The sequence below is a fragment of the Coregonus lavaretus genome (genome assembly GCF_964263955.1).
Source record: "Coregonus lavaretus genome assembly, chromosome: 5".
In the NCBI taxonomy this organism is placed as follows: Eukaryota; Metazoa; Chordata; class Actinopteri; order Salmoniformes; family Salmonidae; genus Coregonus; species Coregonus lavaretus.
Window position 1 is genome coordinate 72,944,103 of NC_139992.1, and position 19,619 is coordinate 72,963,721.

The following is a 19,619-nucleotide window of genomic DNA, read 5'->3' on the forward strand; positions in this document are numbered from 1 at the left end:
TCTTATTCTTCTAATATAACACACCTTTCAGCCCCTGCTAAGTTTGGTGCCTTGAAGACAATAAAACAGCACTTTAACAGTCCTGCTTAGCAACCACTCCAGGGAGGGGGTGGGGAAGAGCAAATCAGTGACAGTTTTAAACAAACAAAGCTTTTCATATCCGTTTGTTCTCATTTTTGCTCTAATTCTGATCTGGTTGTTTTAGGCTGAGACCAAAAAGTAACACACAAGAATCATTAGAAAGATGGGAACTTGTGAGCAAGAGTGTAGTTTTCACATAGCCACAAATGCCTGTGATTGGATGGTTATGAGAGAGGGCTAACAAAAGGGGGAGGAAAATTAGGGTTGCCAGCAATCTTCTCATTTAAAGCTGTAACTACCCCAAAAAAAAAGCACTCGTGCAGTCTGGGTTGGGTCTGCCTTGCTCACTGCTTGTTGGAAGTGTTCTCTGGCTACATGGTGCAGTGGTAACCTGGGCATTTCTCATCTCTTTTCTCCTGCTTTGTGCACAAGGAGAGCCCATGTCTTTCTTATAGACATGATGAGCTTCATGCATTCAAGGATTTGCCTTTTTCTGGTTGTCTCTGTGGCTCAGGTTTTGTTTGTGAAATGCCAGGATGGAAACAGTGGTAAGTACCTCACTGCTTGTTTATTTTAACACTTAATTGCTGATTTGTATAGCATTAAGAGTGTGGCTGCTGGTTCCACACTGAGTTGAACTTTTAACATGAGCTTGTTAGATTACTTTTTAGTAATTTAGCAGATGCTCTTATCCAGAGCGACTTAAAGTGCATGAGTGCATACATTTTTATACTGGCCCCCCGTGGGAAACGAACCCACAACCCTGGCGTTGCAAGTGCCATGCTCTACCAACTGAGCTACAGGGGATTAGGACTTGACATGATTTTTCTGTTGATGAATTTGAACATTTATCTGTGAAGAGCATCATTTGGTTGAAATTGTTGGATGTTAAGGTAGTTCTGGAGTGTGTTCTGCTAATAAGAGAAAGAGTGCTGGAAATACAGATAACAATTAAATAATAAAAACATAAAACATAAATAATAATTATAATAATTTATTTCATTTGTAATGTTATTTTTATTATACAGAATAATTTCAAAGTGCTTAAAAAAATTAAGTTGCCATAATAACTTGATTTTCACCATTACCTTGTTTGGGGTTTTTCTTTTTTCTATTCTAATGGATAGCAGCTGAGGACACAGTGACGGCATGGAACATGTAAGATACATTTCTGTGAAGGATGATTGGGACAGACCTTAGCCGGCAGGATCTAAAAAAATCATTCCAGCTTTGGATGAGAGTAACTATGGTGTGGATTATTTTAAAAGGGCAAATTAGCTCTCAGTCAGATACTGTACTGTCCTGTATGGACATACAGTATGTCAGTGATTGCCAGTGATGTTGCATGTTAATAGGTGTCAGAAGAAAGCCCTGAGAGAGAAAATATGTGCCTGAGGACTAACTTTATTCCTTACCTCTCTTGTTCATTAAGTGTTACCAACAACCAGATTTTTTTCTCTGTATTCTACATCTGCCGAGACTATTTCAACACCATGCGCCTCGGAGAGAACACAGCTTGCATTGTAATGTAGAGTCATTGGAGCTCTCTATAGGTAGCCTACAGACTAGTGACCCAGCACTTAAAAACCCAGAGCTGAGTGTTATTGTTAAGTGACGTCATGTTTTTTCAGTACTTTTTAAATGCTATGATGTCATGGAATATTGTTTTATGTATGATGTCATGAGGGGAAAACCATAAAGCAGGCTACTGAAAAGTGCCTTTGTGGCCCTTGAGTGGCCCCTAATTTCAGTCAGCTGTCAAATCAATATGTTTGACTTGTAGCTAAAGGCTCAATTGGAGTTTGTTTTCCAAGTACCTATAGATACTGTATATATTTGTTGAAAAAAAAAGAAGTAATTCTTACTTCATATCCGTTCTTGAATGTGTCAGGCACCCAAAACATGACATTAGTGTTACCTAGAAAGGGAGCCACCTTGTGGTGGAATGAACAGGAACTTGAAAACGCCTGTTTTACATCTGCGCTTGTATGAAGGGTAATGATGCTCAACATGTCGGCACATTTTATGTTGAGTTAATTACCATTATGACAATACTGTTGCTATAGAGCCATCTCTTCCATAGTATTTATTACTTTAGCTATTATAGGAATACATGGCCAACTATGAAGTCTGACAAGAGAAGAAAATAAATCCAATACTCTTGAAACGCGGCATATTTAAGTAGGGCCTCTGACCTAATGCCTCTTCAAAATGGACGACTGGTGATGACTCCTCCTCAGAGGAAAGTTATGTTCCTCACATTTTATTTGATTTCAGAGCACTAGTCCCGGAGGGTCTATCGTTTTCCTCTCTGCTCTCTGCTCTCGGTGGAGGCCAGGGTTTCCATATTTGTCCATATGTAACGAGGCACTGAGGACTTGAACTCATGTTCCCACAGAACATTGACAAAATATGTCAGCCCAGGGAGAAGACCATTAAAAATTAATTCCTGTCAAAGCAGCTGAAAGTTGACTCAAATTCTTGCAACTAAGTGAAAAAGGAGCCAACTGCTTTTGAGGGATGTTTTAATATACAGCTATTATTAAATGGCTATGTTAAGTATAGAGAGTTGGTCAGTATTAAATGGAGTACAGTTTAAGCCACTTTACATCATTGTGAGCAGGAAGGCATAGCCATCCTATTTTCCAAAGTGTTTATGAGTCTTTAGAACGTCAGCAACAAATCCCTGTATTTAGAACGTTGTCATTTCAAGAACCCATCAAACAGAACCAGACTATAGATGCTGTATCTTAATTTGATCATCCTGTTGTTGCAGAAATTTTCCTGCACGGCAGGAAATGAAAACTTGTAGTGTATTCAAGGTTTAAAAAGGCTTCTAAAGTTTGTAATTTCCACTTTAAAATGTCAGACTTGATTTGCCCTAACAAAAAATGTATCAACCCCTACAAAACATGTCAATTAATTATAATCCACATAACAATTCACATTTCCTGTTGCTGCAGGATTTCTTTCCTGCTGTGTGAAACTGGCTCAAATTAAGATCTGTGTATTGCAATTATATAAACATTTTATGAAAAGTAAAGTATGTAATGTGGTGACAGAGATGAGCTGCTGAATAGGTTGAGGTGTTACTGAGGAAAACTCTAGACACACCCAATGATTCAATGTGTTCTTTTGACATTTAAAAGGCTCTTTGTGAAAAGTGTAAATGCATTGTAGAACATTCAACGATCTGTTTTCAGCATAGTAAGCATATATGCCCTCATCTATAATAATCAGTGTAACTGGGTTTAATTTCGATTTTTATATGGAGAAAATGGCAACTTAAAATTGAGCGCGGTTGAATGTTGATGAAAGTGAGTAATTGCAAACAAACATTCTGTCTCAGAGAAGTTGGAATACAACAGTAATATTTATCTGTTCTGGAAAAAAAGACTGTAACCATGAAGAAGAAGAAAAAGATGGTGGAGGGTATTAAAGTTTAAAAAAAAATCTAAACTGGCTAGATTTCTGAGAGGAGGGAGAGACTTAGAAGGAATTTGGGAGAGTTCAAGATGAACCTTTGAATGCTGGAAACATGTTTAGAGAAAATGTTTGAAATCCAAATGTTAAGTGGAGTTTTACAGTTTTAGATTAATGTCATACTGTATGTGTATGCACTTGTTGGAAGTTTGCTTGCTGAAGGATCTCAAACTCTTGATAGTCTTGTGACAAACTAGTGGTCTAAACTTGGTACACACATGCAAACAAAACACACCATCATTCCTCTGACATAGGTAGATCTTTACTGGTACAATACAAGATGTTCTGTAAGTCTTTTTCTGAGTATGTAGTGTGCAAGCTGTAACATGCAAGTTTGTGAACATTAAGATAGAACTTGCAATGGATCACTGTCCCAAGTAACCAAAAGCAGCAGTTCGTGCCCAGCAGTATAGCTGTGTGAGAAACCATTCAAAAAATATGTTAGTGTGTGAACACTCCCACTCCCAAAGGGCAGACTGATACGCCTGCAAAACATTTTCAAAGATGGCCACTTAACACTGTACATCAAAGGGACTTCAGTTTTTACATTAGACCATTTTAACCCTTGTGGAACATTTCTTATTTTTACTTACTTATAAATGTGTTTATATTAGATTTAGTTCTTTTTTTAAATTAACTTTTTGGTATTTATTTAGGACAAATGCCAAAGAGACTGAGAACTCTCTCTCTCTCTCTCTCTCTCTCTCTCTCTCTCTCTCTCTCTCTCTCTCTCACTCTCACTCTCACTCTCACTCTCACTCTCTGCGGGTAATGTGCAACAGGCAAACAAAGCTGGTATTCTGAATCAACAAACCTATACATTATGAGGTCACTTTGACTCTCAAATTGGTTCCAGGTGTTGTTACCACATCAGTTACATTGCTACAAATGGGCTGTTTTCTCAGCAAACGCGAAATGTCCAAACGTGAATTCAACCAGGTCCACCAGACACGGCACTGATTAGAACCATGTGCTGCATTTTCATCATATGAGTTGATTACATGCCTCTTTTCTTCATGTTGGACTCAAATAAATCCAGATTGTACATTGTGTCGGGTTATATCTCAACCAGAGTGCCAGATATCCATGTTTTATAAACTGCCCGGCATGATAGCCCACGGCATTGAACCTGGATGACTAAGTGGTACCACAGACTGACGGAGCATATAGATTTTTAATGAAGCTCGTGCCCAAGAGGCCACTACTTATAAACCAAATGACGGCAGTCAGCAAACGGTGGAATGGAGGGGATGATTTCCAGATGTTAAAACAGTTGCTTTGGCAGTATTTGGAAAGTATTAAAACAAGCTTTGGCTGAAAGGAGGGAGGGAGGCTGGGGGAGGAAGTTCTAGAGCTGATGTAAGATGTGGTGTGTCAGGGTATGGCTTGGGGCCTGGGGGATGTGGAAAATGTGGGTATGTGGGTTCATTTCTTGAGGGAGGGAGCCCCCCTCCTCTTTCCAGCCCCCAAGCCTCCATTGTTTTAAAGTGAAACATCATCCATTTTGAAGGCATGCAATGTTTCACATGTTGCGTCAGATCTGAATGGCACTTCGTTCTCAATCGGCTCTGTGATCTATTCAACAACCTGTCCAGATGAGATGGTCTGTTAGCACCTGCTTCGTTCAAGAACACAAACTCAGATTGGCAAATGGTGTGCATCTGTCGTTTTGAGTTGCCTTTGCAGGTTTTGAATGTTTATACAGCTGGTTGTATTTTTCTGAGGAGATCAGGAGGGGCGTCTGCCCTCTGGAGTTGATCCACTGGAGGTTGGCAGTCTTAAATATACTGTTCTCTTCCACCGAGCGTGTTCTCTATCTGTCCCCTGGTGACCATTTCAAAGACTGGCGTAATTGGTTTAGATCCTCTGATTTCATGATATGTTATGTCACATTATGGGAGGTTCTGCCAATGCCTGTTCAATGCGTGAGACCCAGGTCATGAGTCATCACTACATACCTGGGTTCAAACGGTATTTGTTTAGCTGTGCTTGGTTGAGCTTGCCTGGCATAATGGAACAAATGGAATAGTCCCAAAAGTGCCCATCTGGCACTCAGGCAGAAGTCAAATATTTTTGACACTATTTAAACCCAGGTCTGCAGCACAACTAAACAAATAATTTCCTGAATTGATCAGTGCAATTATTAAACCTTGTTGATATTAAATTATACACGATAGATACTGATTGTATGATGTCAGAAGTGGTTTCCTATAGGTGGTTGTCTGTACTGTGCCTTCTGTGGGCCATGTGCTGCCCGATGTTTGAGTACATGTGGCCTGCACAAACCTAATTATAGGCTTGATTCTGTGGTTAAGGTCTATGGTTGCTGCCTGCAAAGACTAGTGGGTGGCAATGGTCATGGTGGTCATGTTTAGGTTCCATGCTCTTGTTGTGTAGGAAGCTTAATTGACAGCTGACTGGGGTTAGAGGTAGGTTCCTTCCATGTGCATGGTCTTCTTCTCATGTGTCGACACTGGTGGCTGTCCTCTAGTGTGTCGCCAGAGCAAGGACTCAGCAAAAGCCCAGAATAGTCTGGTAGCAGAGCAGCAAAGGAGGCTGGTGGAAGGAGCTAGAGTAGGACGTCCTCCTATAGCTCCTCCCACCAGCCTCTGCAGAGAACATACCCAGAAGAACATCTAGTGGCTCAGTCAGGTACATGATACAGTATATGACCAATGAATAAAGGAATGGAAGTCGAATGGAAGTCAGACAGTCCGATATGTGTTAGCTCCTTTTAAACTCAGCTTGTCCCCAATGTTTGCTCAATATTTGAGTATTCATTTTATTGGCCTTAACAACTCCATTCAACTATTTAAATAGGATGCCAGTTGTGCGTCTGTTTTCTTGCCTATGTAGGGCATGATCTAGTTTTATCACAGGTAAAAGTTCACAGGTGAAAGTTTACATGGCTCAAGTGAAAAAGGTTCCAATGTTGTCAGTTAGGATGGCAAATATATGACCCTTCCATGAGTAGTTGAGATTCTTGAATTATTTGAATAATTTTCACTGAAGCACTATTATGCTGGCTAATTTGCTAATGTGGACATCAAATGTAAACTCTGTTTGCATGACTTTGAGACCCACAGAGCTATATAGATAACAGAATTAGGGCCGGGACAATACCAGTATCGCAATACTCATTAGTATCGTGGCAAAGAAGCAAAACATGAAGAGGATTTAACCAAATTTAGGAAAACAGCCCTAATGTTGGAAACAAACATCATTATGTTTTCATCTAGAGTCACATGTATTTATTTTCCAAGCTATAGCGAACAACATGTTACATATAACAGGGTTTTAAAGGACCAAAGAGTAAGGTCTGCTTCGTATTTTCATTTTTGCTGATACAAGTTGCATGATTCTAGAGTTCCTGGTCAATAACCAGAACAGATTTGCCAAATGGATGTTTCGGGTGATTTGGAACACATATGTTCAGAGAATTCCTTGGCATTGAGTCAAGCCTTGGATTCCAAATGTTCTGTGTCTAATATACTACTACTGACTGCCGAGTTTCTGGTAGGTTGTCTGTCTGTTGTTCCAGGGATGTTCTCTTGATAAGTGCGTGAATTGAACCAGTTTCCTGCCCTGCTAAGCATTCAAAATGTAAAGAGTACTTTTGGGTGTCAGGGAAAATGTATGGAGTAGAAAGTACATAATTTTCTTTAGGAATGTAATTGAATAAAAGTTACACAAAATATAAAAAGTAAAGTACAGATACCAAAAAAAGACTTAAGTAAAAATACTTTAAAGTCCTACTTAAGTACTTTACACCACTGGTTATTGAAAATATATTTCACAGCGATTTAGATGGTATAATGATTCCCTACACTATTCAGTGCTTGTTTTCTCAAATAAACTGAAATTGAGCGAAGAGTGTAGAATTTTAGCTACCAGGAAATTACTTCTACATTGGCCGCTAGCCCATAGAGATAGATAGAGGACTTAACTTTGTATCTGTGCCATTATAGCATCTGTGACACCATGGGCAGCGCCATTGAGGTTATCTCCATTTTAAAGTAGTCCATTTTCTACTTCACGATTGGCTGATCCCTCCTGATGACCCAGTTGGACATGACTCCAACAGGGTCACCAGGAGGGATCAGCCAATGGAGGGGCCAGTATAAAAAATTTATGCACTCACTAACTGTAAGTCGCTCTGGATAAGAGCGTCTGCTAAATGACAAATGTAAAATGTAAAATGTGAGATTCCACCCAGTTGACTACATTAAAATGGTGGGAGCCTTTTGGCCACTAGAGGCCTCTATCATTCTCTATTCGCTTGCCCCAGTCTGCCATTGTTAGTTGTGCTCGAGGAGTAGATGACCACGCCTTATAGTGACGCAAATGTAAGAGAGGGAAGGTGCAGTTTTCCCTTCTTGACAACAGAAGCCGGTCTGTTTTTGTTGTGAAACAGAAATCTGCATTTTAGATTACGATTTTGTATTGGCCCAAAGTATTTTTATTTGTGAAAAGTTATCCATGGTACCTAGCGCCGACGAGGATGCGGCCTCGCGACTAGCTCTTAGGAAACTTTGTGATATTTTGTTTTTTTATGTATTATTTTTTACATTATTAGCTCAGAAAGGGTTTTGTATCATTACATACAGCCGGGAAAAACGATTGGATATCAGAGCGGCGGTAACTCACCAGCATTACGACCAGGAATACGACTTTCCCAAAGCAGATCCTTTGTTTGCTCTCCCCAGGGCAATTGAACTGACTCCAGCGGTTGACCCAAAACATCGCTGGCAGAGGAGAGGCACTCGGAGCGGCCTGCTGGTTTGACTCAGGAGGCGCGCACACCACCCACCGCTTCCAAACATACTACTCGCTAATGTTCAGTCTCTGGTTAACAAGCTCGACGAGCTCCGGGCAAGGATTTACTTCCAGAGAGACATCAAGGCCTGTAACGTACTTTGTTTCACAGAAACATGGCTCTCTGGGGATATTCTCACAATCAAATGCCTGACTGTATTATCTCCCAAGATTATTTTCTTCGGTTATAGTCACGGCCGTGTATATCCCCCCTCAAGCCGAGACCACAACGGCCCTCAAAGAACTTCACTGTACTTTATGCAAACTGGAAACCACATATCCTGAGGCTGCATTTATTGTAGGGAGTTTAACAAAGCAAATTTGAGGACTAGGCTGCCGAAGTTCTATCAACTTATCAACTGTTGTACTCGCGCTGCTAAAATCCTCGACCATTGCTATTCGAACTTCCGGGATGGTTATAAGGCTCTCCCCCACCCTCCTTTCGGGAAATCTGACCACGATTCCATTTTGCTCCTCCCTTCCTATAGGCAAAAACTCAAACAGGAAGTACCCGTGCTAAGGACTATTCAACGCTGGTCTGACCAATCGGAATCCAAACTTCAAGATTGTTTTGATCACGCCGACTGGGATATGTTCCGGGTAGCTTGCGAAAATAATTTTGATGAATACACTGAAACGGTGACTGAGTTTATCAGGAAGTGTATAGGTGATGTTGTGCCAACTGTGACTATTAAAACCTACCCTAACCAGAAACCGTGGATAGATGGCAGCATTTGCGTAAAACTGAAAGCGCGAACCACTGCATTTAACCATGGCAAGGTGACTGGGAATATGGCAGAATACAAACAGTGTAACTACTCACTCCGCAAGGCAATTGAACTGGCAAAACATCAGTATAGAGACAAAGTGGAGTCGCAATTCAACAGCTCAGACACGAGACGTATGTGGCAGGGTCTACAGGCAATCACGGACTGCAAAAGGAAAACCAGCCACGTCGCCGACACCGACGTCTCGCTTCCAGACAAGCTAAACACCTTCTATGCCCGCTTTGAGGATAACACAGTGCCACTGACGTGGCCCACTACCAAGGACTGTGGCCTCTCCTTCTCCGTGGCCGATGTGAGTAAGACATTTAAGCATGTTAACCCCTGCAAGGCTGCCGGCCCAGACGGCATCCCTAGCCGGGTCCTCAGAGCATGCGCAGACCAGCTGGCTGGTGTGTTTACCGACATATTCAATCTCTCCCTTTCCCAGTCTGCTGTTTCCACATGCTTCAAGATGGCCACCATTGTTTCTGTACCCAAGAAAGCAAAGGTAACTGAACTAAATGACTATCGCCCCTTAGCACTGACCTCTGCCATCATGAAGTGCTTTGAGAGACTAGTCAATGATTATATCACCTCTACCTTACCTGTCACCCTAGATCCATTTCAATTTGCTTACCGCCCCAATAGATCCACAGATGATGCAATCGCCATCACACTGCACACTGCCTTATCCCATCTGGACAAGAGGAATACCTATGTAAGAATGCTGTTCATTGACTCTAGCTCAGCACTCAACACCATAGTACCATCCAAGCTCATCATTAAGCTCGAGTCCCTGGGTCTGAACCCCGCCCTGTGCAACCGGGTCCTGGACTTCCTGACAGGCTGTCCCCTGGTGGTGGAGGTAGGAAACAACATCTCCACTTCGCTGATCCTCAACACTGGGGCCCCACAAGGGTGCATGGTCAGCCCCCTCCTGTACTCCCTGTTCACCCATGACTGTGTGGCCAAGCACGCCTCCAACTCAATCATCAAGTTTGCAGACGACACAACAGTAGTAGGCTTGATTATCAACAATGACGAGACTGCCTACAGGGAGGAGGTGAGGGCTCTGGGAGTGTGGTGCCAGGAAAATAACCTCTCACTCAATGTCAACAAAACAAAGGAGATGATCGTGGACTTCAGGAAACAACAGAGGGTGCACCCCCCTATCCATATCGACGGGATCGCAGTGGAGAAGGTGGAAAGCTTCAAGTTCCTTGGCATACACATCATTGACAAACTGAAATGGTCCACCCATGCAGACAGTGTGGGGAAGAAGGTGCAACAGACCTCTTCAACCTCAGGAGGCTGAAGAAATTTGGCTTGGCACCTAAAACCCTCACAAACTTTTACAGATGCACAATTGAGAGCATCCTGTCGGGCTGTATGACCGCCTGGTACGGCAACTGCACCGCCCGCAAACGCAGGGCTCTCCAGAGGGGTGTGCGGTCTGCTGAACGCATTACTGGGGGCAAACTACCTGCCCTCCAAGACACCTACAGCACCCGATGTCACAGGAAGGCCAAAAAGATTATCAAGGACATCAACCACACGAGCCACTGCCTGTTCACCCCGCTATCATCCAGAAGGTGAGGTCAGTACAGATGCATCAAAGCTGGGACAGAGAGAATGAAAAACAGCTTCTATCTCAAGGCCATCAGACTGTTAAATAGCCATCACTAGCACATTAGAGGCTGCTGCTGCCTATTGAAATCACTGGCCACTTTAAGAAATGGAACATTTACATTTATGTCATTTAGCAGACGCTCTTATCCAGAGCGACTTACAAATTGGTGCATTCACCTTATAGCCAGATAACCACTTTACAAAATGTTTTTTTTTATTATTATTTTTTGTCTTTTTTTGGGGGGGTAAGGGGGGGTAGAAGGATTACTTTATCCTATCCCAGGTATTCCTTAAAGAGTTGGGGTTTCAAGTGACTCCGGAAGGTGGTGAGTGACTCCGCTGTCCTGGCGTCGTGAGGGAGCTTGTCAACCATTGGGGTGCCAGAGCAGCGAACAGTTTTGACTGGGCTGAGCGGGAACTGTGCTTCCGCAGAGGTAGGGGGGCCAGCAGGCCAGAGGTGGATGAACGCAATGCCCTCGTTTGGGTGTAGGGACTGATCAGAGCCTGAAGGTACGGAGGTGCCGATCCCCTCACAGCTCCGTAGGCAAGCACCATGGTCTTGTAGCAGATGCGAGCTTCAACTGGAAGCCAGTGGAGTTTGCGGAGGAGCGGGGTGACGTGAGAGAACTTGGGAAGGTTGAACACCAGACGGGCTGCGGCATTCTGGATGAGTTGTAGGGTTTTAATGGCACAGGCAGGGAGCCCAGCCAACAGCGAGTTGCAGTAATCCAGACGGGAGATGACAAGTGCCTGGATTAGGACCTGTGCCGCTTCCTGTGTAAGGCAGGGTCGTACTCTCTGAATGTAGAAGAGCATGAACCTACAGGATCGGGTCACCGCCTTGATGTTAGCGGAGAATGACAGGGTGTTGTCCAGGGTCACGCCAAGGCTCTTCGCACTCTGGGAGGAGGACACAACGGAGTAGTCAACCGTGATGGCGAGATCATGGAACGGGCAGTCCTTCCCCGGGAGGAAGAGCAGCTCCGTCTTGCCGAGGTTCAGCTTGAGGTGGTGATCCGTCATCCACACTGATATGTCTGCCAGACATGCAGAGATGCGATTCGCCACCTTGTTATCAGAAGGGGGAAAGGAGAAGATTAGTTGTGTGTCGTCTGCGTAGCAATGATAGGAGAGGCCATGTGAGGATATGACAGAGCCAAGTGACTTGGTGTATTGCGAGAATAGGAGAGGGCCTAGAACTTAGCCCTGGGGGACACCAGTGGTGAGAGCACGTGGTGCGGAGACAGATTCTCGCCACGCCACTTGGTAGGAGCGACCGGTCAGGTAGGACGCTATCCAAGAGTGAGCCGCGCCGGACACTAGTCACTTTAATAATGTTTACATATCTTGCACTACTCATCTCATATGTATATACTGTACTCTATTCTATAATATTCTACTGTATCTTAGTCCATGCTGCTCTGTCATTGCTTGTACATATATGTATATATTCTTAAATTCCATTCCTTACTAGATTTGTGTGTATAGGGTATATGTTGTGAAATTGTTAGAAATTACTTGTTAGACATTACTGCACTGTCGGAGCTAGAAGCACAAGCATTTCGCTACACCCGCAATAACATCTGCTAAACACATGTATGTGACAAATAATATTTGATTTGATTTGATTTGTGAAACACTATCACTCCACTATTACTGGAGATATATTATGGACATTTTCTGAAATTACAATGCAAAAATTCTACATGTAGCTCCTTTGAAATCAACACTTTCTTAGTGTTTATATTGGTCTAGGTGTTGTAAAATGTACATTTTAGCAGTGTTCATATTTGAAATCAACACTAAGCAGTGTTGTGCTCTTAACACTCATATTGTTAAATAAATGTTATTTCTTACAGTGTTAATCCATATACTAATGACAATTTTCAGTGTTGTCAGTTGTAACCCTCAGGGTGTTGGGAAATGGGCGTGGTCCTCTGTAGCTCAGCTGGTAGAGCATGGTAGAGCTTCAAGTTCCTTCAAGTTCCTTGATTCCTGCTTATAAGCAAAAACTGAATCAGGAAGCACCAGTGATTCGGCTAATAAAAAAGTGGTCAGATGACGCAGATGCTAAGCTACAGGACTGTTTTGCTAGCACAGACTGGAACATGTTCCGGGATTCTTCAGACAGCATTGAGGAGTACACCACATCAGTCACTGGCTTCATCAATAAGTGCATCGATGATGTCGTCCCCACAGTGACAGTACGTACATACCCCAACCAGAAGCCATGGATTACAGGAAACATCCGCACTGAGCTAAAGGGTAGAGCTGCCGCTTTCAAGGAACGGGACTCTAACCCGGACGCTTATAAGAAATCCCGCTATGACCTCCGACGAACCATAAAACAGGCAAAGAGTCAATACAGGTCTAAGATTGAATCATACTACACTGGCTCTGACGCTCGTCGGATGTGGCAGGGCTTGAAAACTATTACAGACTACAAAGGGAAGCACAGCCGCGAGCTGCCCAGTGACACAAGCCTACCAGACGAGCTAAACCACTTCTATGCTCGCTTCGAGGCAAGCAACACTGAAGCATGCATGAGAGCACCAGCTGTTCCGGACAACTATGTGATCACGCTCTCCGTAGCCGATGTGAGTAAGACTTTTAAGCAGGTCAACATTCACAAGGCCGCAGGGCCAGACGGATTACCAGGACGTGTACTCCGAGCATGTGCTGACCAACTGGCAAGTGTCTTCACTGACATTTTCAACATGTCCCTGACTGAGTCTGTAATACCAACATGTTTCAAGCAGACCACCATAGTCCCCGTGCCCAAGAACTCTAAGATAACCTGCCTAAATGACTACCGACCCGTAGCACTGACGTCTGTAGCCATGAAGTGCTTTGAAAGACTGGTCATGGCTCACATCAACAGCATAATCCCAGAAACCCTAGACCCACTCCAATTTGCATACCGCCCCAACAGATCCACAGATGATGCAATCTCTATCGCACTCCACACTGCCCTTTCCCACCTGGACAAGAGGAACACCTACGTGAGAATGCTATTCATTGACTACAGCTCAGCATTCAACACCATAGTGCCCTCTAAGCTCATCACTAAGCTAAGGATCCTGGGACTAAACACCTCCCTCTGCAACTGGATCCTGGACTTCCTGACGGGCCGCCCCCAGGTGGTAAGGGTAGGTAACAACACATCTGCCACACTGATCCTCAACACGGGGGCCCCTCAGGGGTGCGTGCTCAGTCCCCTCCTGTACTCTCTGTTCACCCATGACTGCATGGCCAGGCACGACTCCAACACCATCATTAAGTTTGCCGACGACACAACAGTGGTAGGCCTGATCACCGACAACGATGAGACAGCCTATAGGGAGGAGGTCAGAGATCTGGCCGTGTGGTGCCAGGACAACAACCTCTCCCTCAACGTGACCAAGACAAAGGAGATGATTGTGGACTACAGGAAAAAAAACAGGACTGAGCACGCCCCCATTCTCATCGACGGGGCTGTAGTGGAACAGGTTGAGAGCTTCAAGTTCCTTGGTGTCCACATCACCAACGAACTATCATGGTCCAAACACACCAAGACAGTCGTGAAGAGGGCACGACAAAGCCTATTCCCCCTCAGGAGACTAAAAAGATTTGGCATGGGTCCTCAGATCCTCAAAAAATTATACAGCTGCACCATCGAGAGCATCCTGACTGGTTGCATCACCGCCTGGTATGGCAACTGCTTGGCCTCCGACCGCAAGGCACTACAGAGGGTAGTGCGTACGGCCCAGTACATCACTGGGGTAAAGCTCCCTGCCATCCAGGACCTCTATACCAGGCGGTGTCAGAGGAAGGCCCTCAAAATTGTCAAAGACTCCAGCCACCCTAGTCATAGACTGTTCTCTCTGCTACCGCACGGCAAGCGGTACCGGAGTGCCAAGTCTAGGTCCAAAAGACTTCTCAACAGCTTCTACCCCCAAGCCATAAGACTCCTGAACAGCTAATCATGGCTACCCGGACTATTTGCACTGCCCCCCCACCCCATCCTTTTTACGCTGCTGCTACTCTGTTAAGTATTTATGCATAGTCACTTTAACTCTACCCACATGTACATATTACCTCAACTACCTCAACTAGCCGGTGCCCCCGCACATTGACTATGCAACGGTACCCCCCTGTATATATAGCCTCCCTACTGTCACTTTATTTTACTGTATATATAGCCTCCCTACTGTCACTTTATTTTACTTCTGCTCTTTTTTTCTCAACACTTTTTTGTTGTTGTTTTATTCTTACTTTTTTGTTTAAAATAAATGCACTGTTGGTTAAGGGCTGTAAGTAAGCATTTCACTGTAATGTCTGCACCTGTTGTATTCGGCGCATGTGACCAATAAAATTTGATTTGATTTGATTTGATTTGATTAATGCCAAGGTAGTGGGTTCGATCCCCGGGACCACCCATAAACAAACAAATTTATGCACGTATGACTGTAAGTCGCTTTGGATAAAAGCGTCTGCTAAATGGCATATTATTATTATTATTATTATTATTATTATTATATTATTATTATTATTATTATTATTATAAATGAACCTCTATAACAGTATTTTTGGGGGATGTAGTTTTAACACTATGGTGTAAAACCGAATTTGCATATTTTCTAGGGTGCCTTTTCTTTTCGAGCGAATTGTAGAGTTACCACCCATGACTGTTAGTGACAGAGAAATGGTTATGGAATTATTTCCTTTTAAAGGCCTGTGGCTTTCACCAAGTGAGTTCCTAGGCAAATGCTATCATTAAACTGTAACTCTATGATGAGACATACATTGCTCAAAAAAATAAAGGGAACACTTAAACAACACATCCTAGATCTGAATGAATTAAATAATCTTATTAAATACTTTTTTCTTTACATCGTTGAATGTGCTGACAACAAAATCACACAAAAATTATCAATGGAAATCAAATGTATCAACCCATGGAGGTCTGGATTTGGAGTCACCCTCAAAATTAAAGTGGAAAACCATACTACAGGCTGATCCAACTTTGATGTAATGTCCTTAAAACAAGTCAAAATGAGGCTCAGTAGTGTGTGTGGCCTCCACGTGCCTGTATGACCTCCCTACAACGCCTGGGCATGCTCCTGATGAGGTGGCGGATGGTCTCCTGAGGGATCTCCTCCCAGACCTGGACTAAAGCATCCGCCAACTCCTGGACAGTCTGTGGTGCAACGTGGCGTTGGTGGATGGAGCGAGACATGATGTCCCAGATGTGCTCAATTGGATTCAGGTCTGGGGAACGGGCGGGAACTGCTGACACACTCCAGCCACATGAGGTCTAGCATTGTCTTGCATTAGGAGGAACCCAGGGCCAACCGCACCAGCATATGGTCTCACAAGGGGTCTGAGGATCTCATCTCGGTACCTAATGGCAGTCAGGCTACCTCTGGCGAGCCCCTGGCCCCCCAAAGAAATGCCACCCCACCGCCAAACCGGTCATGCTGGAGGATGTTGCAGGCAGCAGAACGTTCTCCAGGGCGTCTCCAGACACTGTCACGTCTGTCACATGTGCTCAGTGTGAACCTGCTTTCATCTGTGAAGAGCACAGGGCGCCAATGGCGAATTTGCCAATCTTGATGTTCTCTGGCAAATGCCAAACTTCCTGCACGGTGTTGGGCTGTAAGCACAACTCCCACCTGTGGACGCCGGGCCCTCATACCACCCTCATGGAGTCTGTTTCTGACCGTTTGAGCAGACACATGCACATTTGTGGCCTGCTGGAGGTCATTTTGCAGGGCTCTGGCAGTGCTCCTCCTGCTCCTCCTTGCACAAAGGCGGAGGTAGCGGTCATGCTGCTGGGTTATTGCCCTCCTACGGCCTTCTCCACATCTCCTGATGTACTGGCCTGTCTCCTGGTAGCGCCTCCATGCTCTGGACACTACGCTGACAGACACAGCAAACCTTCTTGCCACAGCTCGCATTGATGTGCCATCCTGGATGAGCTGCACTACCTGAGCCACTTGTGTGGGTTGTAGACTCCGTCTCATGCTACCACTAGAGTGAAAGCACCGCCAGCATTCAAAAGTGACCAAAACATCAGCCAGGAAGCATAGGAACTGAGAAGTGGTCTGTGGTCACCACCTGCAGAACCACTTCTTTATTGGGTGTGTCTTGCTAATTGCCTATAATTTCCACCTGTTGTCTATTCCATTTGCACAACAGCATGTGCAATTTATTGTCAATCAATGTTGCTTCCTAAGTGGACAGTTTGATTTCACAGAAGTGTGATTGACTTGGAGTTACATTGTGTTGTTTAAGTGTTCCCTTTTTTTTTTTGAGCAGTGTATATCATCAGGCCTTACTTTGATAGCCTAAATTTACCCTAACACAGTGGTGTTAGTAAACATGCAAAGTGCTGTATAATTCCTATTGGAATCCAGCCAGAGTTAGCATATCCAACAGTCGGAAGTTTTATTCACCTGTAACCTGCATTCAGTATGACTGACAGGGTCAGGAAAGTTGATATGAAGACCTAAACCATTTAAACTGGAACAACTATTTCAGTAATGGGCACAATACATTTAACTAACTGATTGGATTAGTTTAGAAAAATGTATGTTATTTATCTTTGTGTAGCATAAGATTAATCAATCAATCAATCAATGTACATTCAAAAATGCAGATATCCCCCCACCAAAAAAATGCAGTAGAGCATTGGTCCTCTGTAGCTCAGCTGGTAGAGCACGGCGCTTGTAACGCTTGTACATTCAAAAATGCAGATATCCCCCCACCAAAAAAATGCAGTAGAGCATTGGTCCTCTGTAGCTCAGCTGGTAGAGCACGGCGCTTGTAACGCTAAGGTAGTGGGTTCGATCCCCGGGACCACCCATACACAAAAAAAAAATGTATGCACGCATGACTGTAAGTCGCTTTGGATAAAAGCGTCTGCTAAATGGCATATTATTATTATTATTATGATAATGATGGGAATTGTTTTGATGGGACTGTTTTACTTTCTAAAGTGTAAAGCAATAACTCTGGTTATTAAAACCAACACTGGGAGTTATTTTACACCAATGAGTGTTAATTTCACTAGAAATGTTACACTGAAAAACCAACACTGGCCAATTAGCTGTGCATGCAGTTTAGCATGCTGCCTGTTTGAACCTGGGTAATTCTTGGTGGACTTTTTATATCTGTTTTATAGCTAATCTTATGCTATTCTGCACATTGTGCCATGAGGCTGAGAGAAAATGTTGTTGTTTTAATGCAAATTTCCTGCAATTCTACACATATTGCCATGGGGCAGACAGAAACATTTGCAAATTAGAGCAAATTTCCTGCTATTCTACAGATTTTGCCATGAGGCTGAGAGAACATTTAGCCATTTTACAGCTAATTTCCTATAATTCTATATAGTTTTTTTTGCCATGGCTTATGATGTCTTCATATGCTATCTGGAGAGGGGGGGGGTTACCTTTTAGCACAATGTAGGACTGTTTTGTCAGACAGTCACACACCCGATGTCCATTCCTCTCCCAACAAGCAGACTACACAGTAAGCCAGACCAATGTGAATGTCTGACCATGGAAATGTCTGCAAGTTTCACTGTGAGTCATGGGTACTAGGAAACTAAATTGGATACTTTCACCAGAGTTGCTATGATTTGAAAGAGCCAGGTTGTTAACTGATACGTTTGGTTTGTTTAATAACTTTGAAAACCACACAGGCTGTGTTGCCTTTCTTATGCAGAGAGGTCATAAAATATACCAATTGTATAAGACATATTACACATTAGATGTGACATTTAACCACATGATATAGACTTATTAACCTATACAACAGCCATTAACAAAGATTGGTGGCTATTTTCAGGGATCAAACATCTGAAAGCAGTAATTTACTGGGTAAAAAAAATACTCAGTGAGTGAAGTATTATTGAGTGCAGCTTTTGGATGCTTGCTGTAAATATGTGCGGTGCTCAAAGTGGTTCCACGTGATTTCTGGGGGGAACAATTGCTTGAAAAATTGCCTCCTAATTCCCATCGTGTAAATACAAACTATTTACATTTTCCATTCAAGCTTTGCTTAATAGGCCATGGATGATCTCCAGTTAACACAGCATCAACACAGCAATACAGGGTTTCTGGCCTTAGTCATACAAATCTTTATTTACACTATAAAGTACTTGATATTTGGCTTTAATTGTTTTAGCTGACTGAAGACATGGTCATGTTGTCTTTTCCATCCAGATATTTAGTCATCCAGTGATGTGTGTTGTCAGGTTATTAAGGTGTGAGTGTGTTTGGTTAGACTATCCTTGTGGGGACCAGAATTCCTCACAAGGATAGTAAAACAAGTAACATTCAGACAAGTGGGAACATTTTGCCAGTTCCCACAAGGAAAAAGGCTAATTTAGGTTTAGGGGTTAGATTTAGGGTTACAATTAGGGTTAGGGTATTCGGGTTAAGGTTAAGAGTTAGGGTTGAGGTTAAAGTTGAGATTAGGGTTAGGTTAAGGGTTAGAGTTAGGTTTAGGGTAAGGGATTAGGGAAAACAGGAATTTGAATGGGAATCAATTGTTTGATGCCCACAAGGATAGTAAAACAAGTGTGTGTGTGTTTGGTTTTACTATCCTTGTGGGGACCAGACGTCCTCACAAGGAAAGTAAAACAAGGAACATTCGGGCAAGTGGGGACATTTCGCCAGTCCCCACAAGGAAAACGTCTATTTTAAGCTTAGGGGTTAGATTTAGGGTTAGAATTAGGGTTAGAAATAGGGTTATGGGTTAGGTTAAGGGTTAGGAGTTCAGTTTAGGGTTAGGGTTAAGGTTAAGGTTAAGGTTAAGTTTAGGGTTAGGTTAAGGGTTAAGGTTTAGGGTAAGGGG

General features: G+C 43.3%; 1 protein-coding gene across 1 annotated transcript in view; it reads left to right on the forward strand.

Annotated features, from left to right (window-relative positions):
• The first annotated feature begins 415 nt into the window (after positions 1–415).
• The window catches only part of LOC311129687 (uncharacterized protein), a 77,713-nt gene continuing 58,509 nt past the window's right edge, over positions 416–19,619 (forward strand). Inside the window, exon 1 of the mRNA XM_084162085.1 lies at positions 416–629. Coding sequence (XP_084018211.1) covers positions 539–629 — 91 coding nt within the window. The 5' untranslated portion in view covers positions 416–538. The remainder of the gene's footprint in view (positions 630–19,619) is intronic.